This window comes from Taeniopygia guttata, chromosome 1A (genome assembly GCF_048771995.1).
Source record: "Taeniopygia guttata chromosome 1A, bTaeGut7.mat, whole genome shotgun sequence".
Classification (NCBI taxonomy): Eukaryota; Metazoa; Chordata; class Aves; order Passeriformes; family Estrildidae; genus Taeniopygia; species Taeniopygia guttata.
In genome coordinates, this window is record NC_133025.1 from 66182998 (window position 1) to 66202100 (window position 19103).

General features: G+C 34.7%; 1 protein-coding gene across 3 annotated transcripts in view; it reads right to left on the reverse strand.

Moving 5' to 3' along the window:
- Window positions 1-294: 294 nt before the first annotated feature.
- Window positions 295-19103, reverse strand: part of AEBP2 (AE binding protein 2) — a 42689-nt gene continuing 23880 nt past the window's right edge. The window contains exons 4-9 of one of the 3 annotated variants that reach the window (XM_030263532.4): window positions 14309-14495; window positions 9264-9388; window positions 6447-6514; window positions 4076-4189; window positions 3752-3818; window positions 295-2442 (exon numbers count right to left, since the gene is read on the reverse strand). In XM_030263532.4, coding sequence (XP_030119392.1) covers window positions 3764-3818; window positions 4076-4189; window positions 6447-6514; window positions 9264-9388; window positions 14309-14495 — 549 coding nt within the window. In that variant the 3' untranslated portion in view covers window positions 295-2442; window positions 3752-3763. The remainder of the gene's footprint in view (window positions 2443-3751; window positions 3819-4075; window positions 4190-6446; window positions 6515-9263; window positions 9389-14308; window positions 14496-19103) is intronic. The other 2 variants (XM_030263534.4, XM_030263533.4) reach the window with 2 other exon arrangements.

Consider the following 19103-nt stretch of genomic DNA (forward strand, 5'->3'; position numbering starts at 1 on the left):
TCACTTACCTTCCAACTATTATACAAAGTTTAATTAACTCCAGTGTATCCATTTCTTCACAGATGTTTGTTATTTTAACTGATCTTTCCTTCCAAAGCAGAAACTCTGCCATAAGAACACCAGGTAATAGTTTTCTCAAACCCAGGAAAAGTCACATTTTACATGAACACCACATCACTTGAATCCATTAATTCCCCCCTTCTGTAAAAGGTGTGTGTTACAACTTTCAGAGGAAACAACATTGTTTTTATATTTGTTTTTGAAAACTCCATTGAAATCTTACACTTTTGAAGCTTATGAGGTTTGTTTGCTTTGTTTTATTAGAAAAAATACTCAGGCAAGGTCTACAATCATCTGTCAATTATAAATGACTTACAAGAAACTCATGAAGCAATAAAATTAAAAAAATACAAATACAAACTATATCTGAAACACTTCTATTTGGCAATTTTATAACAAATTCAAAAAAAAAAAAGAAACAAAGATTACGGATTACTTTATAGGTACAGAAAAAGCAGTAGGTGAAGTGCTCAAGCAAAAAAATAAAAAACCAAAACACTGCATTTCTTCCAAAAATAAAGTCACATCACTACAGATTTTATGAATAATACCCTTATTAAACAACCATTCCAGAACATCTTATATTAGTGGTGCTTTTAATCTGCACTTCATATCATTGATAAGATTATTTTTTTGTGTATATAAGTAACATTTTTAACCCACTGGAGCTAAGCAAGACTCATGTCAGTACCAATGCAGAATGCATTTGTATCACATTAGGATATGCTCACTTCTGCAACCAAAGGGTAACTTTAAGTCTTAATCTATTTAATAAAAATTTAGTGTAAAAACTGCTGGTTATTAGTTTCACTGTAGTAAATTCCTCCCCAATAAGGAGGACTAACTCTGCAGTTTGACTGCATATATCCATACAAATTTTACATATTAGTTCCTTCCAACAGTAAGGAAAAAACTAATTCTGTGTTTACTATTAGAAAGGAGTGCCATGAATTAATTATGAGTACTATTCATCCCTCTAAGATTTCTGGGAAGGATGTTCAATGTATTTTTGTTCTTACAACAGACACTAACAGTAGTATATAGTCCCTTAGGTATTTAAAAGAAGGTTTTTTTTTACTGTTAAGGAAGGTGCTTTTTTTAAACAATTCTTCTGGCAGCACTAGTGAATTACAATATCCTTCAATATTATTTCTACCGTAATATATACATTTTAACTTTCATGCCTCTAGAAAAACATCTACAGTACATTTCATAATATAAAAATATATTACAAATCTGCTGAAATATTTACAAGCAATGTCCTATTATCTATATGCAACATTTTTGTCTCCATACAAAGACTAACAGGTTAGACGCATCTCTATTTGTCAGTTAAAAAAAATCCACGGCTCCTTGCTTATTAAGCAAGAAAATGATTTACCTTTCCTTTTCAAAGCCAACTTTGGTGCATAAAGGATTGAATTTCTAGATTAATTTTTTTTAAAAAATACCATTTTCTTTACATCTAGAAAACATTAGGCCAAATAAAGTATACTTTACAAGTGAATGGGGATCCTAGAGGGTCAAAAAAGCAAAATAAATCACCAGTAACACTGACTGCTTACACTGAGGTTTCCCAAACCCGTCCATTGATACGTCTCACACCAAAGCAGATCTGATGAACACATTACACTACTCCTGCAAAGGGGTCAGACAGACTGCAACACTCTGAACATCCTGCCACCGTACTATATGTATTCAGAGTTGACTGGAAAAGACAAGCATTCCATCAACATTTGTTTCAACACCATAATCCAACATATTTTAGGGATCTGCAAAAGGACACGAGCTCACAAATGACGAATGATTACTATCCACCATACTCAAAGGGCAACAGGATAATCCCTTGGTAGCTGTTCTATTGTCTGGCATGTGTTAGGTTTAGTTAACATTGACAGGAAGCCAAATAGCTTGTTAACAGTTCTCCTGGGAATCGGAAGGAAATGGTGATGGTTACTTTTTCTTTTCATCAAATATAGACTACTGTATTCACTAAAGAAAAAAGCAGCTTAAAGAAGCAAGCATGCAAAGCCTTTTAGTTGTTCCACTAAGTTGCCAGAAGAGTGTTTGCTCAGTCTCCCACTGTACCATTCCATGAAAATGTGGATATACAGTAATATATTAATATATTCCACAGAAGCATCAACTTCATTCACAGAATGTTTACACTAAGCATAAATATTTCTCTAACAAAAAAAAAAAAAAGAAAAAAAGAGGAAAAAAAGAAAAAAAAAGAAAAAAAAGGAAAAAAAAGAAAAATAAAAAAAAGATGGGATTTGACTAATGTGCAACTTTATTTCTAAATCCATTGTCAGTGACTAAGACTGCAGGTGTCCCCACTTGCTTGGTTTTTACCTCTTCAACCTCTTCTGGGGCATTGTTCTGTAAAAGAAGATGGTACAGGTTTACATTAAGACCCTGTGATGGATACATTGGTCAGCTGAATGCACTATGAAATCATGACTATACAAAATCTACTTTCATCTGATTAAAACCAAGAGCCATTTCAGATGATCTCACAAAAGTGTACATCTCAGATAATTATTTACAAGTTTCTATTAAAGCATGACATTTTACCATGAGGTTAATAGTTGCCACTAAATTTTTTAACTACTCTTTCCCCTTGAAAAGAGGCTTTGGTTTTTAAAGTTTGGTTTTGAAGCTTTGGTTTTTAAATTTCATCATTAAGTTCCCTCAGCTGGTCCCAAAAGTTCATTTCAATCACAGACTGATCCATACTGCTAAAAATAGAGTACAACATTACATGTGGGGACCTTAATTTTATTTGGGAGAGATAGAAAGGTTTGCTAATTTTTCTCCAAGGGCTTAATTCAGAGATCATTAAATTTTTATTTTAAAAGGTTATTCTTTTCTTTTCAAAGCAAACTAATCCATCAAGCTCAGCAAAGGCAATCAATATAAAACTATTAACACCTCAATTAGATTATAAAAGTCATTGTGTTAAGCAATTTTAAAATACACAATCCAATCTCGCAGTAACGTTTTTATGATTTTACCGTTAATAGCAATGATTCATGGACTAAGATAAATACTTAAAACACATTTACAAAGATAGCAAATACAGTAGGATTGGTTTTCATATTGTAAAGCAAGGTTTCATTAATTTGATTAGTGAAATACACTGAGTATTAAAGGTGAACTGAAAGGCTTATTGCATACAAAGACCTCAGATTAGTGTTTTATTTACTCCTTGGCACTCTTAGTCACTGGATGTTAAGGAAGAAATATCGGAACACTGAACTTCTGTTATGACAAACTTTCTTTCCACAGGCTATTTTCATAAATTTTTAATATAATCATATATGGATCTATGGATGCTCAAAATTTCAAAATGAGATAAGCATTTCAGATTACCTTTAAAAACTGTACACACAGAACTGTGGGTACTGACAATCATGGGAGAGCAGTAATAATGGGGTGGGGAGAATCAGGAAATTATTAGAAACCAGATGAATTAGAAGCCAATCTGAGGGCCTAAAAACAGAAATGTGAAAGTAGCTTAAAGGCAATTAACATGGATTGTTCCCTTTTGTCCCCCTATAAAGAATCTTGTAATAAAAAATAACAGTACTTGAATACAAGTACAAATTTCAAGGTAATACTGCATGTATTACAGCTGAATATAATATGGAAAGAAAAATTTGGACTTTAAAAAAATTGGTATACAAACCAGTATGTGATCTTAACAGAAGTGATCTTTCAGGATTCCACTGTATGTACCTCCTTTACTAGAATTTCTGTACACCAAGCACAAAAAAGTAAAATACACTTGGTAAATACACACATTCCCCGTTTCTCAGTCACTAGAGTTTAGTTCAAGAAGTAATTCTGAAATAACTTAAGACCTCAGAACTTAACTCCTGGACGTTTACAGTACCAAGGCTCCCTGATCTGGTGTATAATACATTAGCAATCCTGATTTTCCAACGTCAAAAAGTTAAGTGAGGCTTAAGATTACATTAAAGTAAAGAAAGTTTTAAAATGAAGATGTTACCTGTAAATGTTTGGGTCCAGAAGCAAGGCAGTATCTTTTGGAAGTTTTGATAAATGAACTACTTTAGTTTTTAACTGATGTCGCTCACTTTCATTTACCCACACATCAGGCAGACTATGAATAAATAAATAAAATAAAAATATTCAAAAAATATCAACTGCTTTTCTTACCATAACATTATGTGGTAAACTAGTACATATGAAGCAAATTTCACCTTTCCCTGGTTAAAAAGCATCTTCACCAGAGTGAGGAAAGGCAGCCAATCTTTACACATTATGCTTTGAAGTTTTCAGGTTTACAGTTTGAAAAGACACTGAAAAGAATTTAGAATAATCCAGAAGTACATTCCAAGTGTACAATGACAATTGCACTACATTTTCCACTGTAACAATTTAATGTACAAATGGGTAACAGAAAAAAACAACCAGACCTCTGAAAATAATTTATTTTACTAGGCAGAAATTCTTTGACTCTGTTCAATTAAAGGACAGGACACACTGCAGGCACTGAGCTTTGACTTACACTAATTTGCTTGCTCCAAGCTCAAAGGTTTCAAAGACAAAATGCTCCAACTTTGCTGAAGTTAATTGTTTGATCATCCTCTTCTTTGGGTTTTTGGTGGGATTTTAAAAATTTTCTACATGTCCTAGAAGCCAGTGATAACTTCAGGTTGGGGGAGGAGTTTGCAATTAAGGTGTCTAAGTCTTTGAAACAGGTTTCAAATTGAGAAGCTCAACACTTAAAACTAAATATAATGGCTCTTTCTCTGCAAAGCCAAATTTCACTGACTTTTGCAAATTATTTCACTGAATCTGTATTTTGCAAAGATTTCCCTTTGCATGAAAGTTAGCTGCAACTCAAATTCATTTTTTGGGTAAGCTATTCAAAACATGAAATGAAACCCAGAACCTCTAACCCAGCAGGAAAAGGAGTTTCTCCAATGTTTCTCCAATTAAATCTTTCAGATGAAGGAGGAAGAAAAAAATTAAAAACAACAGGGCATAGGGGGAGGGAGAACAACCCAGCAGGCAATCCATTTATTCACTAAGTCTCATGGATCATGAAAGGTGGAAAAACATCATGGAAGTTTTTAAAGTAAAACAAAAAATCAGTTTTTGAACAACCGACATTGGGAAGACATTTTCAGTAGCAGCTGTATGCTCAAGATACAAACAGCAAAAAAGAAAACTTTTCACATGCAGACATTTGAAATGTACAGAAAGACAACAAGTCAGTAAGCTGATTTACTGGCACCAAAAATAAATTCCTGCTCTTAGCAAAAATCAAAACCAAGAAAACAACCCTGACCCTCCCAACCTGCTAGAACTTATTTCCCTCTTGTAGAGGAAACAAAGACTTATATTTACTTTTCCTGACCAAAATCCTAAATACATGGACATCCTGGAGAACTTGTGTGGTTCTCAAGAGGACTCAGTGTAGAAGCTAAATCACTACTCCCAGCTCCATGGGGAAGGCTGATGAACAGCTCAGGGGAGTGGAAAGGAATCACCCTGAGTAAATTTCACCTCCTGAGGTGTGAGTGCCCTGACAATGTAAAACAGACTGATGGTGTGTGCCAGGATACCTTGGCATCTCTGCTTACATGGAATAATCAAGATGAACTGAATGCTCAGTAATTCAAAACCACATCATTCAGTGCCTGAAATACACACTCTATCTAACCTATCTAAACCTAACCAAGATGCAACAAACAGCAATCTAAAACATATTTTTCCTCTGACCCAACCAACCAAATCTAAATTCCATTGGGAATGTCTTAACATTACTGAACAACCTGTCTTCTCCAATTCAGAGATTCTAATATTGAATTCATCTGCATGAACAAAAAAATCATTCAACTCTATATTCATAAAAAATTTACTCTTCCATTTATTTCACATGTTCCCAGTATTGCATATTTCTTAATATTAATATTAAAATAGAATTACCTGTCTTTAACTGTAACATGTTAAGAAGAATCATTTCAGAATGCTGTTAGATATATACTACCATCTGTCCTAAAAGGAATCAAAAAACTGCCTATTTTTTAAGAATATTTTAGCTTTATTCTCTCAACATGAATTGAAACTTGTGACTATTAAAATATTTATTTTAATTAAAAATATGATGCAAAATTTATGCAAATTGCAAAATTTAACTGAATTGGTATTAGAACCCAAAGACTTGAAAGTGAAAGTGAAAATCAATAAACTCAGTGTTTATTAATTTCTAAACTTCTAAATTAATTTTTGAAAAGCATTTTTAAATATTTAACTCAAATTTTGAAAGGCACAAAATGATTTAGCAACAGTTCATTTATCCCACTGTAAATCCTTCCCCATTTGAAATATATCACTAGCAATATACTCACATGTCCTCTGGTGTCCAATGAAGCAAGAGCTTTATTTTGCCAGAATCTTCTTTTCGTTTAGCTATTACCTATAATAATTACAAAATCATAATTAAAACCAAATTACTGATTTTTTTTACTCAAAAGCTGTTGCTCTTCATATCCTACTAGACATCCATAGAAAGCAAACTGTCATACACCTTGAAAGTTGTGTGTCTGCAATAAATATGCTCTTAGGACTTAATATTGTTTTGCAAAGAACTTAAGTCCGCTTAGGTTTTTAAGTGAAAACCACAATTCAGCCCAAAGATGTCCACTTAATACAGCTTTATTGGGAAATATTCTTACTACACTCTCTAGATTTCCTGCACTGTCCCAGAAACAAAATGGAAATTCAAAGCAAATGTGCATCAAAGTGGTCTCAAATCAGACATGGAGTTTTGCTGACCTCTTCTGGAAAAAGAAAACAATTTCACACTGTAAACTGGTAGGCATCTCACTGCATTCATTTATGGTCTTACAAGGTTTCGGTATATTGAACCAATGTAACTAGTTAAAATACATGTGGCCACTGAACTGAAACACCTTAAAAAAAGCTAAAACCAGGGAACAGTTCAGTGTTCAACTGTTTTAGAGAATTAATTTAAGCCACTTCAAAGTTTGGGGGTGGCATGACAGGATAACCTATAAGTTATATTTTTTATTTAATGTAACACCTGTTCCTTAGTTTAACTAAACATGTTTGCTTTTTTCATCTAACAATTCAGAGAACTAAAATACAAAGAATTTGATTCAATTAAAAAAAAGGCAAGCAGAAAAAAACCCCATCATAATCAAGTCAAAGGTGTACTCTGGATGGTAAGTACATTTCTTCAAAAAGGTTTTATTAATTCTAAATCTCGCCATATCTACAAAGAAAAGGTGGTGTTAAAAGAGTATATATAAATGAAAGGATGTGCCTTTTCAGAGAACATGAAAGGTATCAACAGTGACTGCTTAGAAATTCGTTATATTAGATTATCTGCCCTGAAATATACTGCATTGTGCTGACATTATTCTTATGCCGAGTAAAACAATAAAGCCACATCATTTATGTCTGTTTTCAGACAGCAGGCAATTTCATCTTCCTATTTTCCACCTTTCCAATTAATGTCTCTGAGAATTACACATTTTTTCCTTCATCTGAAGGTGGATATACAAACTTATGCCGTTTAGCCATTCATTATTCAAATCTCATGTCCTAAAGCCTTTAAGTGACGCAAAACAAATAAGTGTTTGTATCTGAGGTACCGTTAGCTCAGTGCAACAGTCCACAAAACAGCTCCTTGCCTACATTTTCTTTTTAAAGCTGATTTTAGGCTGAGTCTCATCAACAAAGCTGATGTCCAGCACAAGCCAGTACCCCAAAATACAGCAGCCAGGTGCAGCATGGGGCTGAAATCCTAGAGCAGCTCTCCCACTGGTACAACCTCTCCCACAACTGAGGTCTAACTAGTTCCAGATCTAATCAACTCCCACCATCTCAAGTGACACATGCATGGATGAGCTAAAAGGATTTTCATCACTTCCTTCAAGTTAATGTGAAGCAGTTTTAGAGCAGATTCCTCCCTCTAATTCCACCTCCTTATGAATTATTCCAATAGCCAGAGCTGTTCTTCCACAACTGAGCAGACTGCCTGGATAACCTTTCAGATTAAAGCAAGCTGTGAATTGGAAAAGAATCTGCTTTTCTCACAACATTGTAAAATCCATGTTGGCCAGGGAAACTAGAATGAGATTTAAATACAATAACAGCTATGCCACCTGCAATCTCCACCTGCAGCTGACGCACAATGTACAAAAAGTTCAGCAGAAATAGCTTGGAAAAGATTTCCCATACAGGCAACAGGTATTTTTAACCATCCTCAGTCTTGCAGAACAAGGTGAAGTAAGCTTCATGCACACAAAATCATCTTTTATTTATGGAAAGAGATTGATAGTTCAAGAGTTTGAATCCCATACTAAGATTAAGCTGTAACTGAAGATGTGTCAGCCAGCACTCTTTGTTTGGACTATTCTACCAATTTAAAACCATCTCTCCCCATTTTGTCCCATCTCTTACTTCTTTTCTTCAGCCAGGTCTCCACCTTTTACATGCCCTCATCACCCAACATGCTTAAGAAAACCTGAGGGTATTCAACTTTTTAAAATTCTGATCCTTCTACCCCAATTCAGTATTTTATCCCTGCTTTGAGCTCTTCCAAATTAATACTGATATCTTTCTTATCCAAACACAAGTTCCCCACTTGGTTCTTGCCTCCTTTCAGCAATTCACCAATATTTTGGTGGTAAATTCAGTCAAAGAAAAAACAGAGATGAGAATAAATTTATTCAGGACTATATATTTTAAACTGCAGAAAAAAGGGAATAAACATGTATTTCAGATCAGCATCTTTACATATTCAATTATATACCAAAAATACTCCTTGTGATAAATGACCAATGTCACTTATGACCATGGAAATGCCATCTGATCTGTGTTCGTATTTAGAAGATAGAACCAATTTTCTTCTGCAACACAATGTTGCTGTTAGATATTCCTCAACTGAATCAGACAGAAAATGCTGCAATCCACTCAATCTGTGAGCTAGAACAACTACCACCAATCCCTCTTAAAAGTTCATTTACTAAAAACAGTGGACAATTCAACAATACTAAAGAGCCACTATTGCTTATTTCTGATTAAATGTCTACAGCAGTAAGAGGAAAACAGAAATCCTTCTGAAAGATTAGATTTTTTTAGATACACAGGGAAACAAACAGAATGCATCATGTGTATATTTATATACATATACTTACAGTACTATGAAATACAACACTGTGGCCTTTTCCTAAACTTTCTATATGTGCTGAGAGGTTAAAGCAGATGGCTCGATGTCTTATAGCATCCAGTGTTTGTGCATCAAAGAAGTCATGAGGTCTTGCTGGAAAAAAGGAAAAGAGATCTTCAGTGTCTCTCACACTGAAAGCATTCAAACACATTCAACCATGGAAATAGGTCTGTAGTGCCATTAGTAAATTGTTTCCCCTTACATCAGCAGCACTGGCTTGTCAGAGAACTGTAAACGTTAATTTCACTGAGAGGGAGAAATTATTCCTAGAGGAGCACAATTCAAGTTTGGTCAAAACACACTCCCTGTGGATGAAACAGCTATTTCCAAAAATGCAAACACATCCACTCATTTCAGTTTCCATAATGCTGAATAGTCAGGTGAGAAACTCCACACTATTACACATTTCTTTCTATGTACAAGTTGTCATTCCATGTTCTTGGACTATTAGTAAACATTTTTTTACCCAAGCACAAGCTGCATGCATCACATACTACCCTTCAATTTATAATGAGTAAAGCACAACTAACACCCATCTGAGATTTTACAACCAGTATAAAACCAGCAGGCATTATAAAGACCTTCTCACTTTAGAAAAGGATTTTTATAGTTAAGTGTTTCTTGAACAGTAAAAAGATTATTGAATTTTGATTTAGGATGTAAAAGAAAGTCCATCAATTCTACACTAAAAGTACTTAAACTAAAAAACAATTGCTATTAAGAAAATATTTGCATGGTATCAGAAATAGTTCACAGAAAATGTTTATAATATACCATATAAAACTGTAACTACGTCACATTATCAGAAAAGTCTGAATGAAAATATTCACATTTTTAAGCCTTACTTGAAAGCAGCAATTTACTACATATGACACTGAAATTAAAACTAAGAATAGGAACTGGTATTACATTATCAGCTATGTATTACCCTGAAATCTCCACAATGATTCAAACTTCTGCTGTCTTCACTTAAAGCAGCTGCTATATTCCTGTATCCATTATTTCAAAATGAACTACAAATTCCACTTGGAGCTAGCACTTGCTGCACTCCTGGGGCTGATTGTTGGTAAGCATTCATGTGTACATTCTGTTCTGTCCCTGCTCCATCTCAGTTGGACACTGCCAATTAGGCAATCATCTCACTGCAATGTGTTCTCACTCTAAGTGGCAATGGAGGACCACAGCTCGTGCTGCAGGTGCTCAGTGATGCAAGCATATAAATATTTGATAAATAAATCTGAGGGAAGAAAAGAAGGAGGATGGAAAGAAGGAAAAAAAAAAACCAACAAATTTTTGCTTTCAGGTTTATGCAGCAAATTTCTCCAGGATTTATAGTGGAAAACATTTAGCAGACTGAGAACAGGCACAATGTTTCAAAAGTGTATGAATTTTTAAATTTATTCTTAAGTGTTAGTATTTTCTATGCATCTTTACCCCAAAATGATTTTGAGGAAATGGATTTAAGTATCTTCCTTCGTGCTAAATAATGCAAGTTCCAAGTACTTATCAGTTCCTTCAGTCAAATAAATTACATGATCACATCAGTAACCCACCAAATGAAAATCCAAGCCCTATATAAGGAACAGTCTCACTGTAAATTCCATCAACAGTAAGCTTCCTTATCTCTCATGTTCCTCTTGTGAACTCAATTATCATGCTTGTTAATAACTAATGTCATCTTTGCAATGAAAAATCAAGTGACAATATTGCAGTCAAGGCAGCTTTAGAATAGCAATGCTGTGACCTATTTTACAGGTACACACTTTCAATATATTTGGTTCTAAATGCCATTCTACATGAATGAGGGAACACATAAAAGGCCACCCAGAAGAGAAAGCAAGCCACAGACTCTAATCCTGCATTATTCTACATCAAACTTTCTAAGACAAATAAGATCTCTATAGCACCATGAATGTAACCAGTTAAAAGGGTGCCACCAGTAAAACAAGCTTTTATGATAAATAGCTGATTTTCAAACTTACAAGAACATAAAAACATAAGACAGGACAAAAGAAAACACTTTAAATTGACAAGATCTTAAAAACCAATTAAGTAACAGTAAAAATTATCTTTAAAAAGTCTAAGAAGATTGTAGTCTCATCACATACAGCCACAGTAAAATCTCCTTTTTCATTATACATTCTCTCACAGAAGGGTGTTACCTTCAGATATAAAACATAGGAAGCAAATGTATACATTTGTGGAACTCAAATTATTAAGAATTTATACATGAGGGTGCTTCAGTTACAGCATATATTGGCCATTAATTGTCAATAAATATTTAGTAATCCACTTACACTTTTAAAAAAGCCAGGGTCTAATAAAACCATGAGGTAGAAAGACCATACTGACAACATTTTTTTCCAGAGACGAATTGTTTTGTGCTGAAAAATTGCCAGCTTTTGTCAAATTATTATCTGCAAGTAATTTAAACAGTGTGTCCACTATTAAATGGCATTTTATTTTACATCCATATCATTAAGTCCTTGTAATCCTTCTTGCAGAGAACCTTGTACATGTGTTAAACATCTCTCCTTTTAGGCACTTACAAAATACCTAAATATAAATCCTTCTTAGGTACTTAGCTTCATATACTCTAGACTGAAAATAGTTAATGATGTTAATTGCGTTGTTTTGGGTTCTCATATAAGGGTTTTGCCTTCCACCATTCTTCTTGTAAAGACAAAATACACAAGCTTGCACACTTCATTCTGTAACTAAAACTAAGCTAAAAACCAGAAATACAAGCAAGATTGTATCAATCCTTTGTCACGTTCACTTCACCAACAATAATCCATACAAAGTTTGTAAGGAAAGCTGCCAATACTCAGCATTTTCAGAAAATGCCATCAACTTTGGATACATTTCTGGGTCACAAACCCTCTGGAGAAATACATTACAGTAGTCAGTTCCCAATCCAGTTAGAGATGATTTCTGCCTTAAGGCAAAAGTCTACAGCCAGCATTGCATTTGTCTCAAGAGGCAAGAAGGTAAGAAATTGCTCAAGCAGCTGTCATTTTTCTTCCTGTGCAACACCTGATCAAGACAGCAAACCATTCAAATACTGCAGTCTGGTCTTTAACATTCTCACAATATTTATTATTTCCATTTTTTTGCCATAAATTGATTTATAACTTCTGCAGCAAATTCTTATTACAACTAAAGCATATTAACAGGTGATTTGAAGTTTTAATTATGCAGCTCTGATTTGAAATTTGTAATTCAAATAATATAATTTGATGTTTATCAATTACTAATAAAATGCCAACCTGAAAAACTACTTCTGCATATAGTGGGGGTGAAAATTAATTAAGATGCATTAAATCAGCCACCTAACAAAATCAATACAGAGAAGCAAGCTAACATGCAACTCAGGAACTTCTGAAAAATGAGAACTTTCAAGTGACCAGTCTCAGACACCTGTATTTTGAGTAACATAGTCAACAAATCATAATGATTCTTTAGGAACCTGCGATTTTCTCAAGATATCTCTCTCATTACATTTAAAATGCAAAAAGATAGTGCAAAGCGAGCCCATAACCCTTCACCAATCAGCCTTCCCTTCTGAAACCTTCTCATTTACACAGATTTCCACAGTGAAAGGGAAAGCTCTTTGAAAATCAAATTCCGAAAAGAACAGAAAGTTCTCTAATTTCTTTAAATGTTGAACCAAAACCAGAGCAATTATTGAAATCTCTACTTTTAAGATGTGTTTCACAATACACAATTTGCTCATATATATTTTAAGAATAAGAATTTTTAAGGAAACTTTTCAGAATTTCAGAGGGTAATGTAACTTCCCAGGCATGCTTGTCTGCATGCAAGGCAGAAACATGACCACTGCTTTATAAATTTCCTTAAAATTCCTTAAAACACAGGTGAGGTATTAAGAATAAATCACAATCATGGGATAGAGTAATTACCTAAGACTAGTATGTGAAACCATTGTTGCAGTACCATTTGGATAGCTGGTAACTGTATTTCTTCAGAGGAAGAGAAAGATGGATGCAGTTACAAGCTCTGCTACAGAAGAGTTTTGGAGAAATCAAACTGTGGAATAAAGCCTAAAAAAAAGGTAACTTGTGCTACTTTCCAATACTGTGAAATGGATTTTGCACCACAAGTAAAAATTCATGTCATTTTTTCTTCAGCTGTTGATGTACCAGCAGAAAAAAATGTAAATGTTTTCTCTAATGTCTCTTCTAAAATGCAGGTGGCAGAGTAACACTTTAATATTAGCCAGTGATCTGTTTGGTACAGGAGAGTTGCATCCAAAGCAATCATAACCCAAAGTAAAATATTTTTACAATTACCTAATCTTTCCTAACTATCCCTGAGGATTAGAAACTCTGCAGAAATTTGATGTTTTATTAGTCTAAAACTCGGACAACTCAAGAATCAAACTACCAGATCCAAATGGACTAGAAGAGGTACTGGGTAAGTGCTTATTTCTTGCTAGAGGAAATGGTTCTCACTTTAAATGACAGATCACACCTCTCAGCACATTGGTTCATATAAAATTAATGAACATCAACAATATGAAGACAAATTTAAAAAACATAGCAAGTCAATTCTGCCCAAAATTAGATCTTGGTTATGCTCATAAAACCGCCATTAACATAATGAAATGTTTTGCTCAAAAAAGCTTATATAACATGCATTTATCTCTAATTTATATGAATTTGCAATCTCTGTCTGAACTTCAGATCTCATTAGCACTAAACAGAACCCTTTCCAACAGCAACAGAGTCAGTAAACAAAAAGCAACTCTGAAATTAAAAGCTTCTTTCAATTGGCAACTCCAATTGTTGCTCACAGGAAACCGATCTTTCCTCCTTGACACATAAGAGATTTACCCTGAAAGGGAACATAAGCAGAATCTGGAATTGTTTTCTTCCCATCACAAGGAATGCCAACCCTACCAGACTGAAATATGCAGAGAAACCACCAGATTGAGGAGGAACTTTTGCTCTAACACAAACCTTTCAAGAACTACTTCTGTGAAACACTTACGTAGTGATCGTCGTCTCTTGTTCTTCAATTTTCTTCTTTTATTCATTCCAGCTTTAGATGGAGATTCCTCTTTGGCCTTTGGCTGGCTGGCAACTTTTGAAGAGTTCTGCTGGCTGAAGTGTGTGGGCACATGACGGGCAAGTCCTCCCTGAGATGCAAAGCTGGCATTGCACCCACCAACTACACACTAGTGAGAAAAAAACAGAACAACTGCATCAGTAGCTGTGTGGCACAGCAGCTTCAGAGACCCCGGCGTGACTTCTCTGCCTCAACTTCCAACACACTAAAGCAAAACCAAATTCTTAATGACCATGCAATTCTTAAAAAGAAAAACAAAAACATATTCTGAAATACATTTGTTTCAAGTTTTTAACTCTCAATAACTATTTCATGGCATAAAAAAGACAATAATTGTTATGCCATACTATATTTTATATTGTATAAAACAAAAATAATCTCAAACAATGCACTGGCAAACTTTCCACAGAAAACAGGCTTCTGAAGAACTTCCCTCTTCACAGTCCAACATTCCCTCGCCTTTCAAAATCCAGCACTGTTACTGTTTCTCAACACCTCTCCAATGTTCTGTATTTGGTAACAGTAACATCCTCCAACATCCTCCTTTCTTGTGACAAGGCAGAAGTAACAAACACATCCTTACTCACATGACATTTGAAACCGTTTGAAAAGCTCTGTGTAAAGGCTATAAAAAGGTCAATGAACAGCTGCCTTACAGCTCTGTCTAAAACTAACTTCAGTGAAGATGTAGTAACAATTATTTATACATTCATTTCGGGATGCTGCTATTACTTCATTTAAGGTAGTTCCCATTTAAAGGAAATGTCTTCTCTCAACAGAACAGTAAGATGCAACAATAATTAAGCAGAAACAGACAAACTGAATGACAGAAGCAACTAAGCTTGTACTGGCTACAATTACTGGTATTTTTATAAGTATCTTATTCATATTTACAATTATTTCATTTGCAGAGTAAGTATTTAATTATACTGTTGGAGAGGGAAGCACAACCCTTTTCTATTGTGCTCTGAGCTTATATGGGTAATAGAAAAGTGATTTTAGAATATGCATTTCATCACTGGCTGTGTAACCATATGATTGATTTTTCTTGTTGATCGGAAGACAAGCAAATAGCTTTAGAAATCCACATATCTCATTTTTTTTCCCCCCAAACCCCAACTGTTGTTTTCTAACAGTGGCTGCAGAACTGAAAAGTCTATTTCTGCCTCAGATTTTGCAAATGGTTTTCCATGATCAGTAGTAAAATACAGTGTCCACAAAGAGTAAAAACTGTGCTTAATACTTGCTATAGGACTAAAAATATGTACACAGATTTCAGGACAGTAAAAGGCAAAAAAATGAAAGGATATTTTTAACATTTTTTTTGTGTGTTCATTGTGTTTTTCTTAAAGGGAAGAATTCTTAGAGGGACTTAGACAAAGTTCTCTAAGTACTGAACTAACTCAAATGTAAAATTCCCTGACAAAAAGCTTGAGGAACTGCATTTGTTTCTCCCTGTCTCTCCCACCAAAAAGCATCTTAAGAATTGAGAAGACTTCAACCAAAATCCCCCCTATGCTTTTTAATCTTGCCCTAAGATTTCCCATGTTCAAACAACAGCAATATTGTCTTCTTATAGTGACTTCCAATGGAAGAAAACTCAGCACACCTCTGACTCCCAACACACTCTGGATGCTGATCTCATTACACTGTGGTAACTCCAACACAATTTTCCTTATTTTAAATTCATATTGAACATTAAAATTTACACTTACAGAATCACAGGGTGGTTTGGGTTAGAAGGGTCCCTTTAAAACTCATTCAGTTCCAAGCCCCCTGCTGTGGGGAAGGCAAGCAGCTGCTAAATTAGATTGCTAAACCCCTCAACCTGACCTTGAACCCAAACCACTTGTTTTTATGAAAGATTATTTAACTCACAATCAACAGATAAGTCTACAATGCATGTGTCCATTAGTTTAACCATTTTTTGTTCTCCTTATTTTTGTCCTTGAAATAGCTGTCTTGCCCATAAAAGCAGCTTCACAAAACTAAGCCACAAAAACTAAAAAATTTAGGATTAACTTTCAGTAATGTGCTCCTGTCTTCAGATTCCAGTTCTTTCTGATCATACAGTATCAGAAAAAAAAAAAAGCTCAAAACCAGCCCATATATTGAAATTCAGTCACACTGAGAAATGAAAATTTTAGTTTTACTAATGCCTTCTAGAGGTCAAAATTAACCTAAAGCCTTGGTACAGTGCATGCATTACCATATTCCAAAGGCAATGAAAAGCAAATACCTTTGGGGAAAAAAGCACAAACTATGTGTCAAGCACTTTTCCAAAACTTTTCAAACCATAACTGTACTTCTCATCAGATGGGAAACATTGTTTTATGACAAACTGCAGGTTGACTCATGATGTCATAACCTTTTTCTTGTCATGTACATCCCAAATACTCTAAATGGATTATCTACAGAAGCTACCACGAACTTCTCTTGCTCTACCCAGCTTTTATTTTCAAAATCCCCAAACCAACATCTTTAGATCCTCAACATCTGCTACTTGCAACTAGAAATTGTCTTTTTCCAGAAAGCGTATTAATCGTCTACAGCCACAGTACAAAACATTTGCAGAAATTATTAAATTCAGATTTTGTGTACGTTGAGACTACCTGATCATGTCTTCAAATAATCAACAGCTGATAGATCAAAGATGACAGAGAATGCCTTTGCAGTAGACAGGAAATAGTAGAAGAGGAGAATGAAAAAATCTTACCTGTTTGTTCCTTTTTTTCTCTAAAATAATATATCCAGCAATCCGTTACTAATGGGCAAAGTCTCTTCTCTCCAAAGATAAAGGAGCAGTTCAGGCTGTCACTTCAGGATCTCTGGACGGTAAGTCACACCAAATCAGCTTCCCACCAGATAATTATATAGCTCTAGAGGGCTTCTAATAAATCAAACTCAACTATTATGCACAACTTTGAACCAATCTTTTCATTTTTTCCCCCAAAACCTAAATCTCAAAGTTTTGCATTGAATTTGAAATACAACAGATTGGGTCCGGATTGGTGGATATGTTACTTCAAGAGAAAGTAAGTAAACATGTAAGAAGTTTAATTTCTCCAGTGTACCCATACCCACCATTATTAATGGGCAGTAATGACCAGTGACTTTAACAAACAGGATATAAAAGTATCTAGTAATGCAGGTTTTTGTTCTAAATTCAAAATAAGCAGATCTCTTACTTGGGTTATTCAACATGTTGTTTTTTTCTAGTAAATCTAACAGAAATAGTTTAGACATCTGGATAAACTTTCTTATTGTCTCAACATCTGAGTGTTTGGGCAGAGTGCCTTTACATTTTACATCTGCAACACTCTAATGGACAGAAAATAATCTGCCAAGAGAGTAACAGACATGAATTGCCAATGAAGACTGGAGCTGCTTGCCTGTGTTTTCTGCATTTCACCAAGCATTACTCTACTGAGAGTTGTATCAAATGCAGTCACCCCTTCATGAATTCTGGAAGTTACAGGGAGCACTAAACTTCATTTTTAATACTACTTTCTTCCCCCATTTTAAGGGGAAGCCTGCAGTAAACCTGTGCACTACCATACATTGTCAATAGAAACATTTACCCCACAGGAGCAAACCTTGCACGACTGCTCTTGAACATGAAGAGCACATCCACTGGAATCCATGGGTGAAAGCAGCTGCTAGCACTCCCACATGCATCCTCATAGATTCATTTAGGATGGAAGAGACCTTTGAGATCATCAACCCCAATCCTAATGCTATATGGAATTATTACTTTATTAATTTTTATTACTATTTGATGCAAGAATTTTGCATAAAATCTCCCACTATTTTGTGCTCATTTACCATTTGCCCTTTTATTGTGCTCAACATCTAAGAGCTCATTCGATGTGTCTTCAAGTAACCTTCAGTGCCAAGTAACACTTGATTAATTTAATTTTGCCCCTGCACACCAGAATCCATGCTGGAAAACGCAGGTTGTCACAACTCCTTTAACTATTCCCATACTTAATACACGTAACAGCAAAGTTTAGGACAAGAAAGATAGAATATCTTATTATTCAGTTCTTTTCAACTTGCCAAGGGCAGTTTGTTGAAACCAGGATGTTTTCTGACTCAGCAGATTATTCCTTTACATTCTGTCTATAAAGTCTGAAAGCCAAGTTGCTGAACCCTCAACCAGCCCTGCATGCTGATGATAATCCAGAATATTCCATTGGTTTCTAAGAAGCTGCAAAATTGTGCAGTAAGAAATCTAAAAAAGAATAAAGTTGAGGGTTTACTCTCTCAACTCTGTCTGTAAAATCATACACAAAATGAGCATACTAAACATCTTCGGAGAGAATACCTATATTCAATTAATGTCTACAATGACAAAAAAATATGAGAAGAACTGGGTAAATCAGACTGTGAAGAAAATGACTCAGTGAGGAGCTGGATGTACACTACCAAGATATTGCCCCACAGAAAAAAGGAGCTAACATAACAATAGTCTCAAAAATAGGTATCCATAAGGAAATTCACCTTTTCTGTGACACAGGTACTACAATATTCATGATGAGAGGGACACACTAAGCCACACAACCAGGCAAAAAAATATAAACTTATGAAAATATGAACCATTTTGCCTTTGCACTTTAGAATTGGATTTATTTCTGTGCCAAATGAACTGCAGAGTCACATGGTTGATAGGAATGAATGGAAAGAGCAGGTAAAACCCACAATGACCTTTCAATAG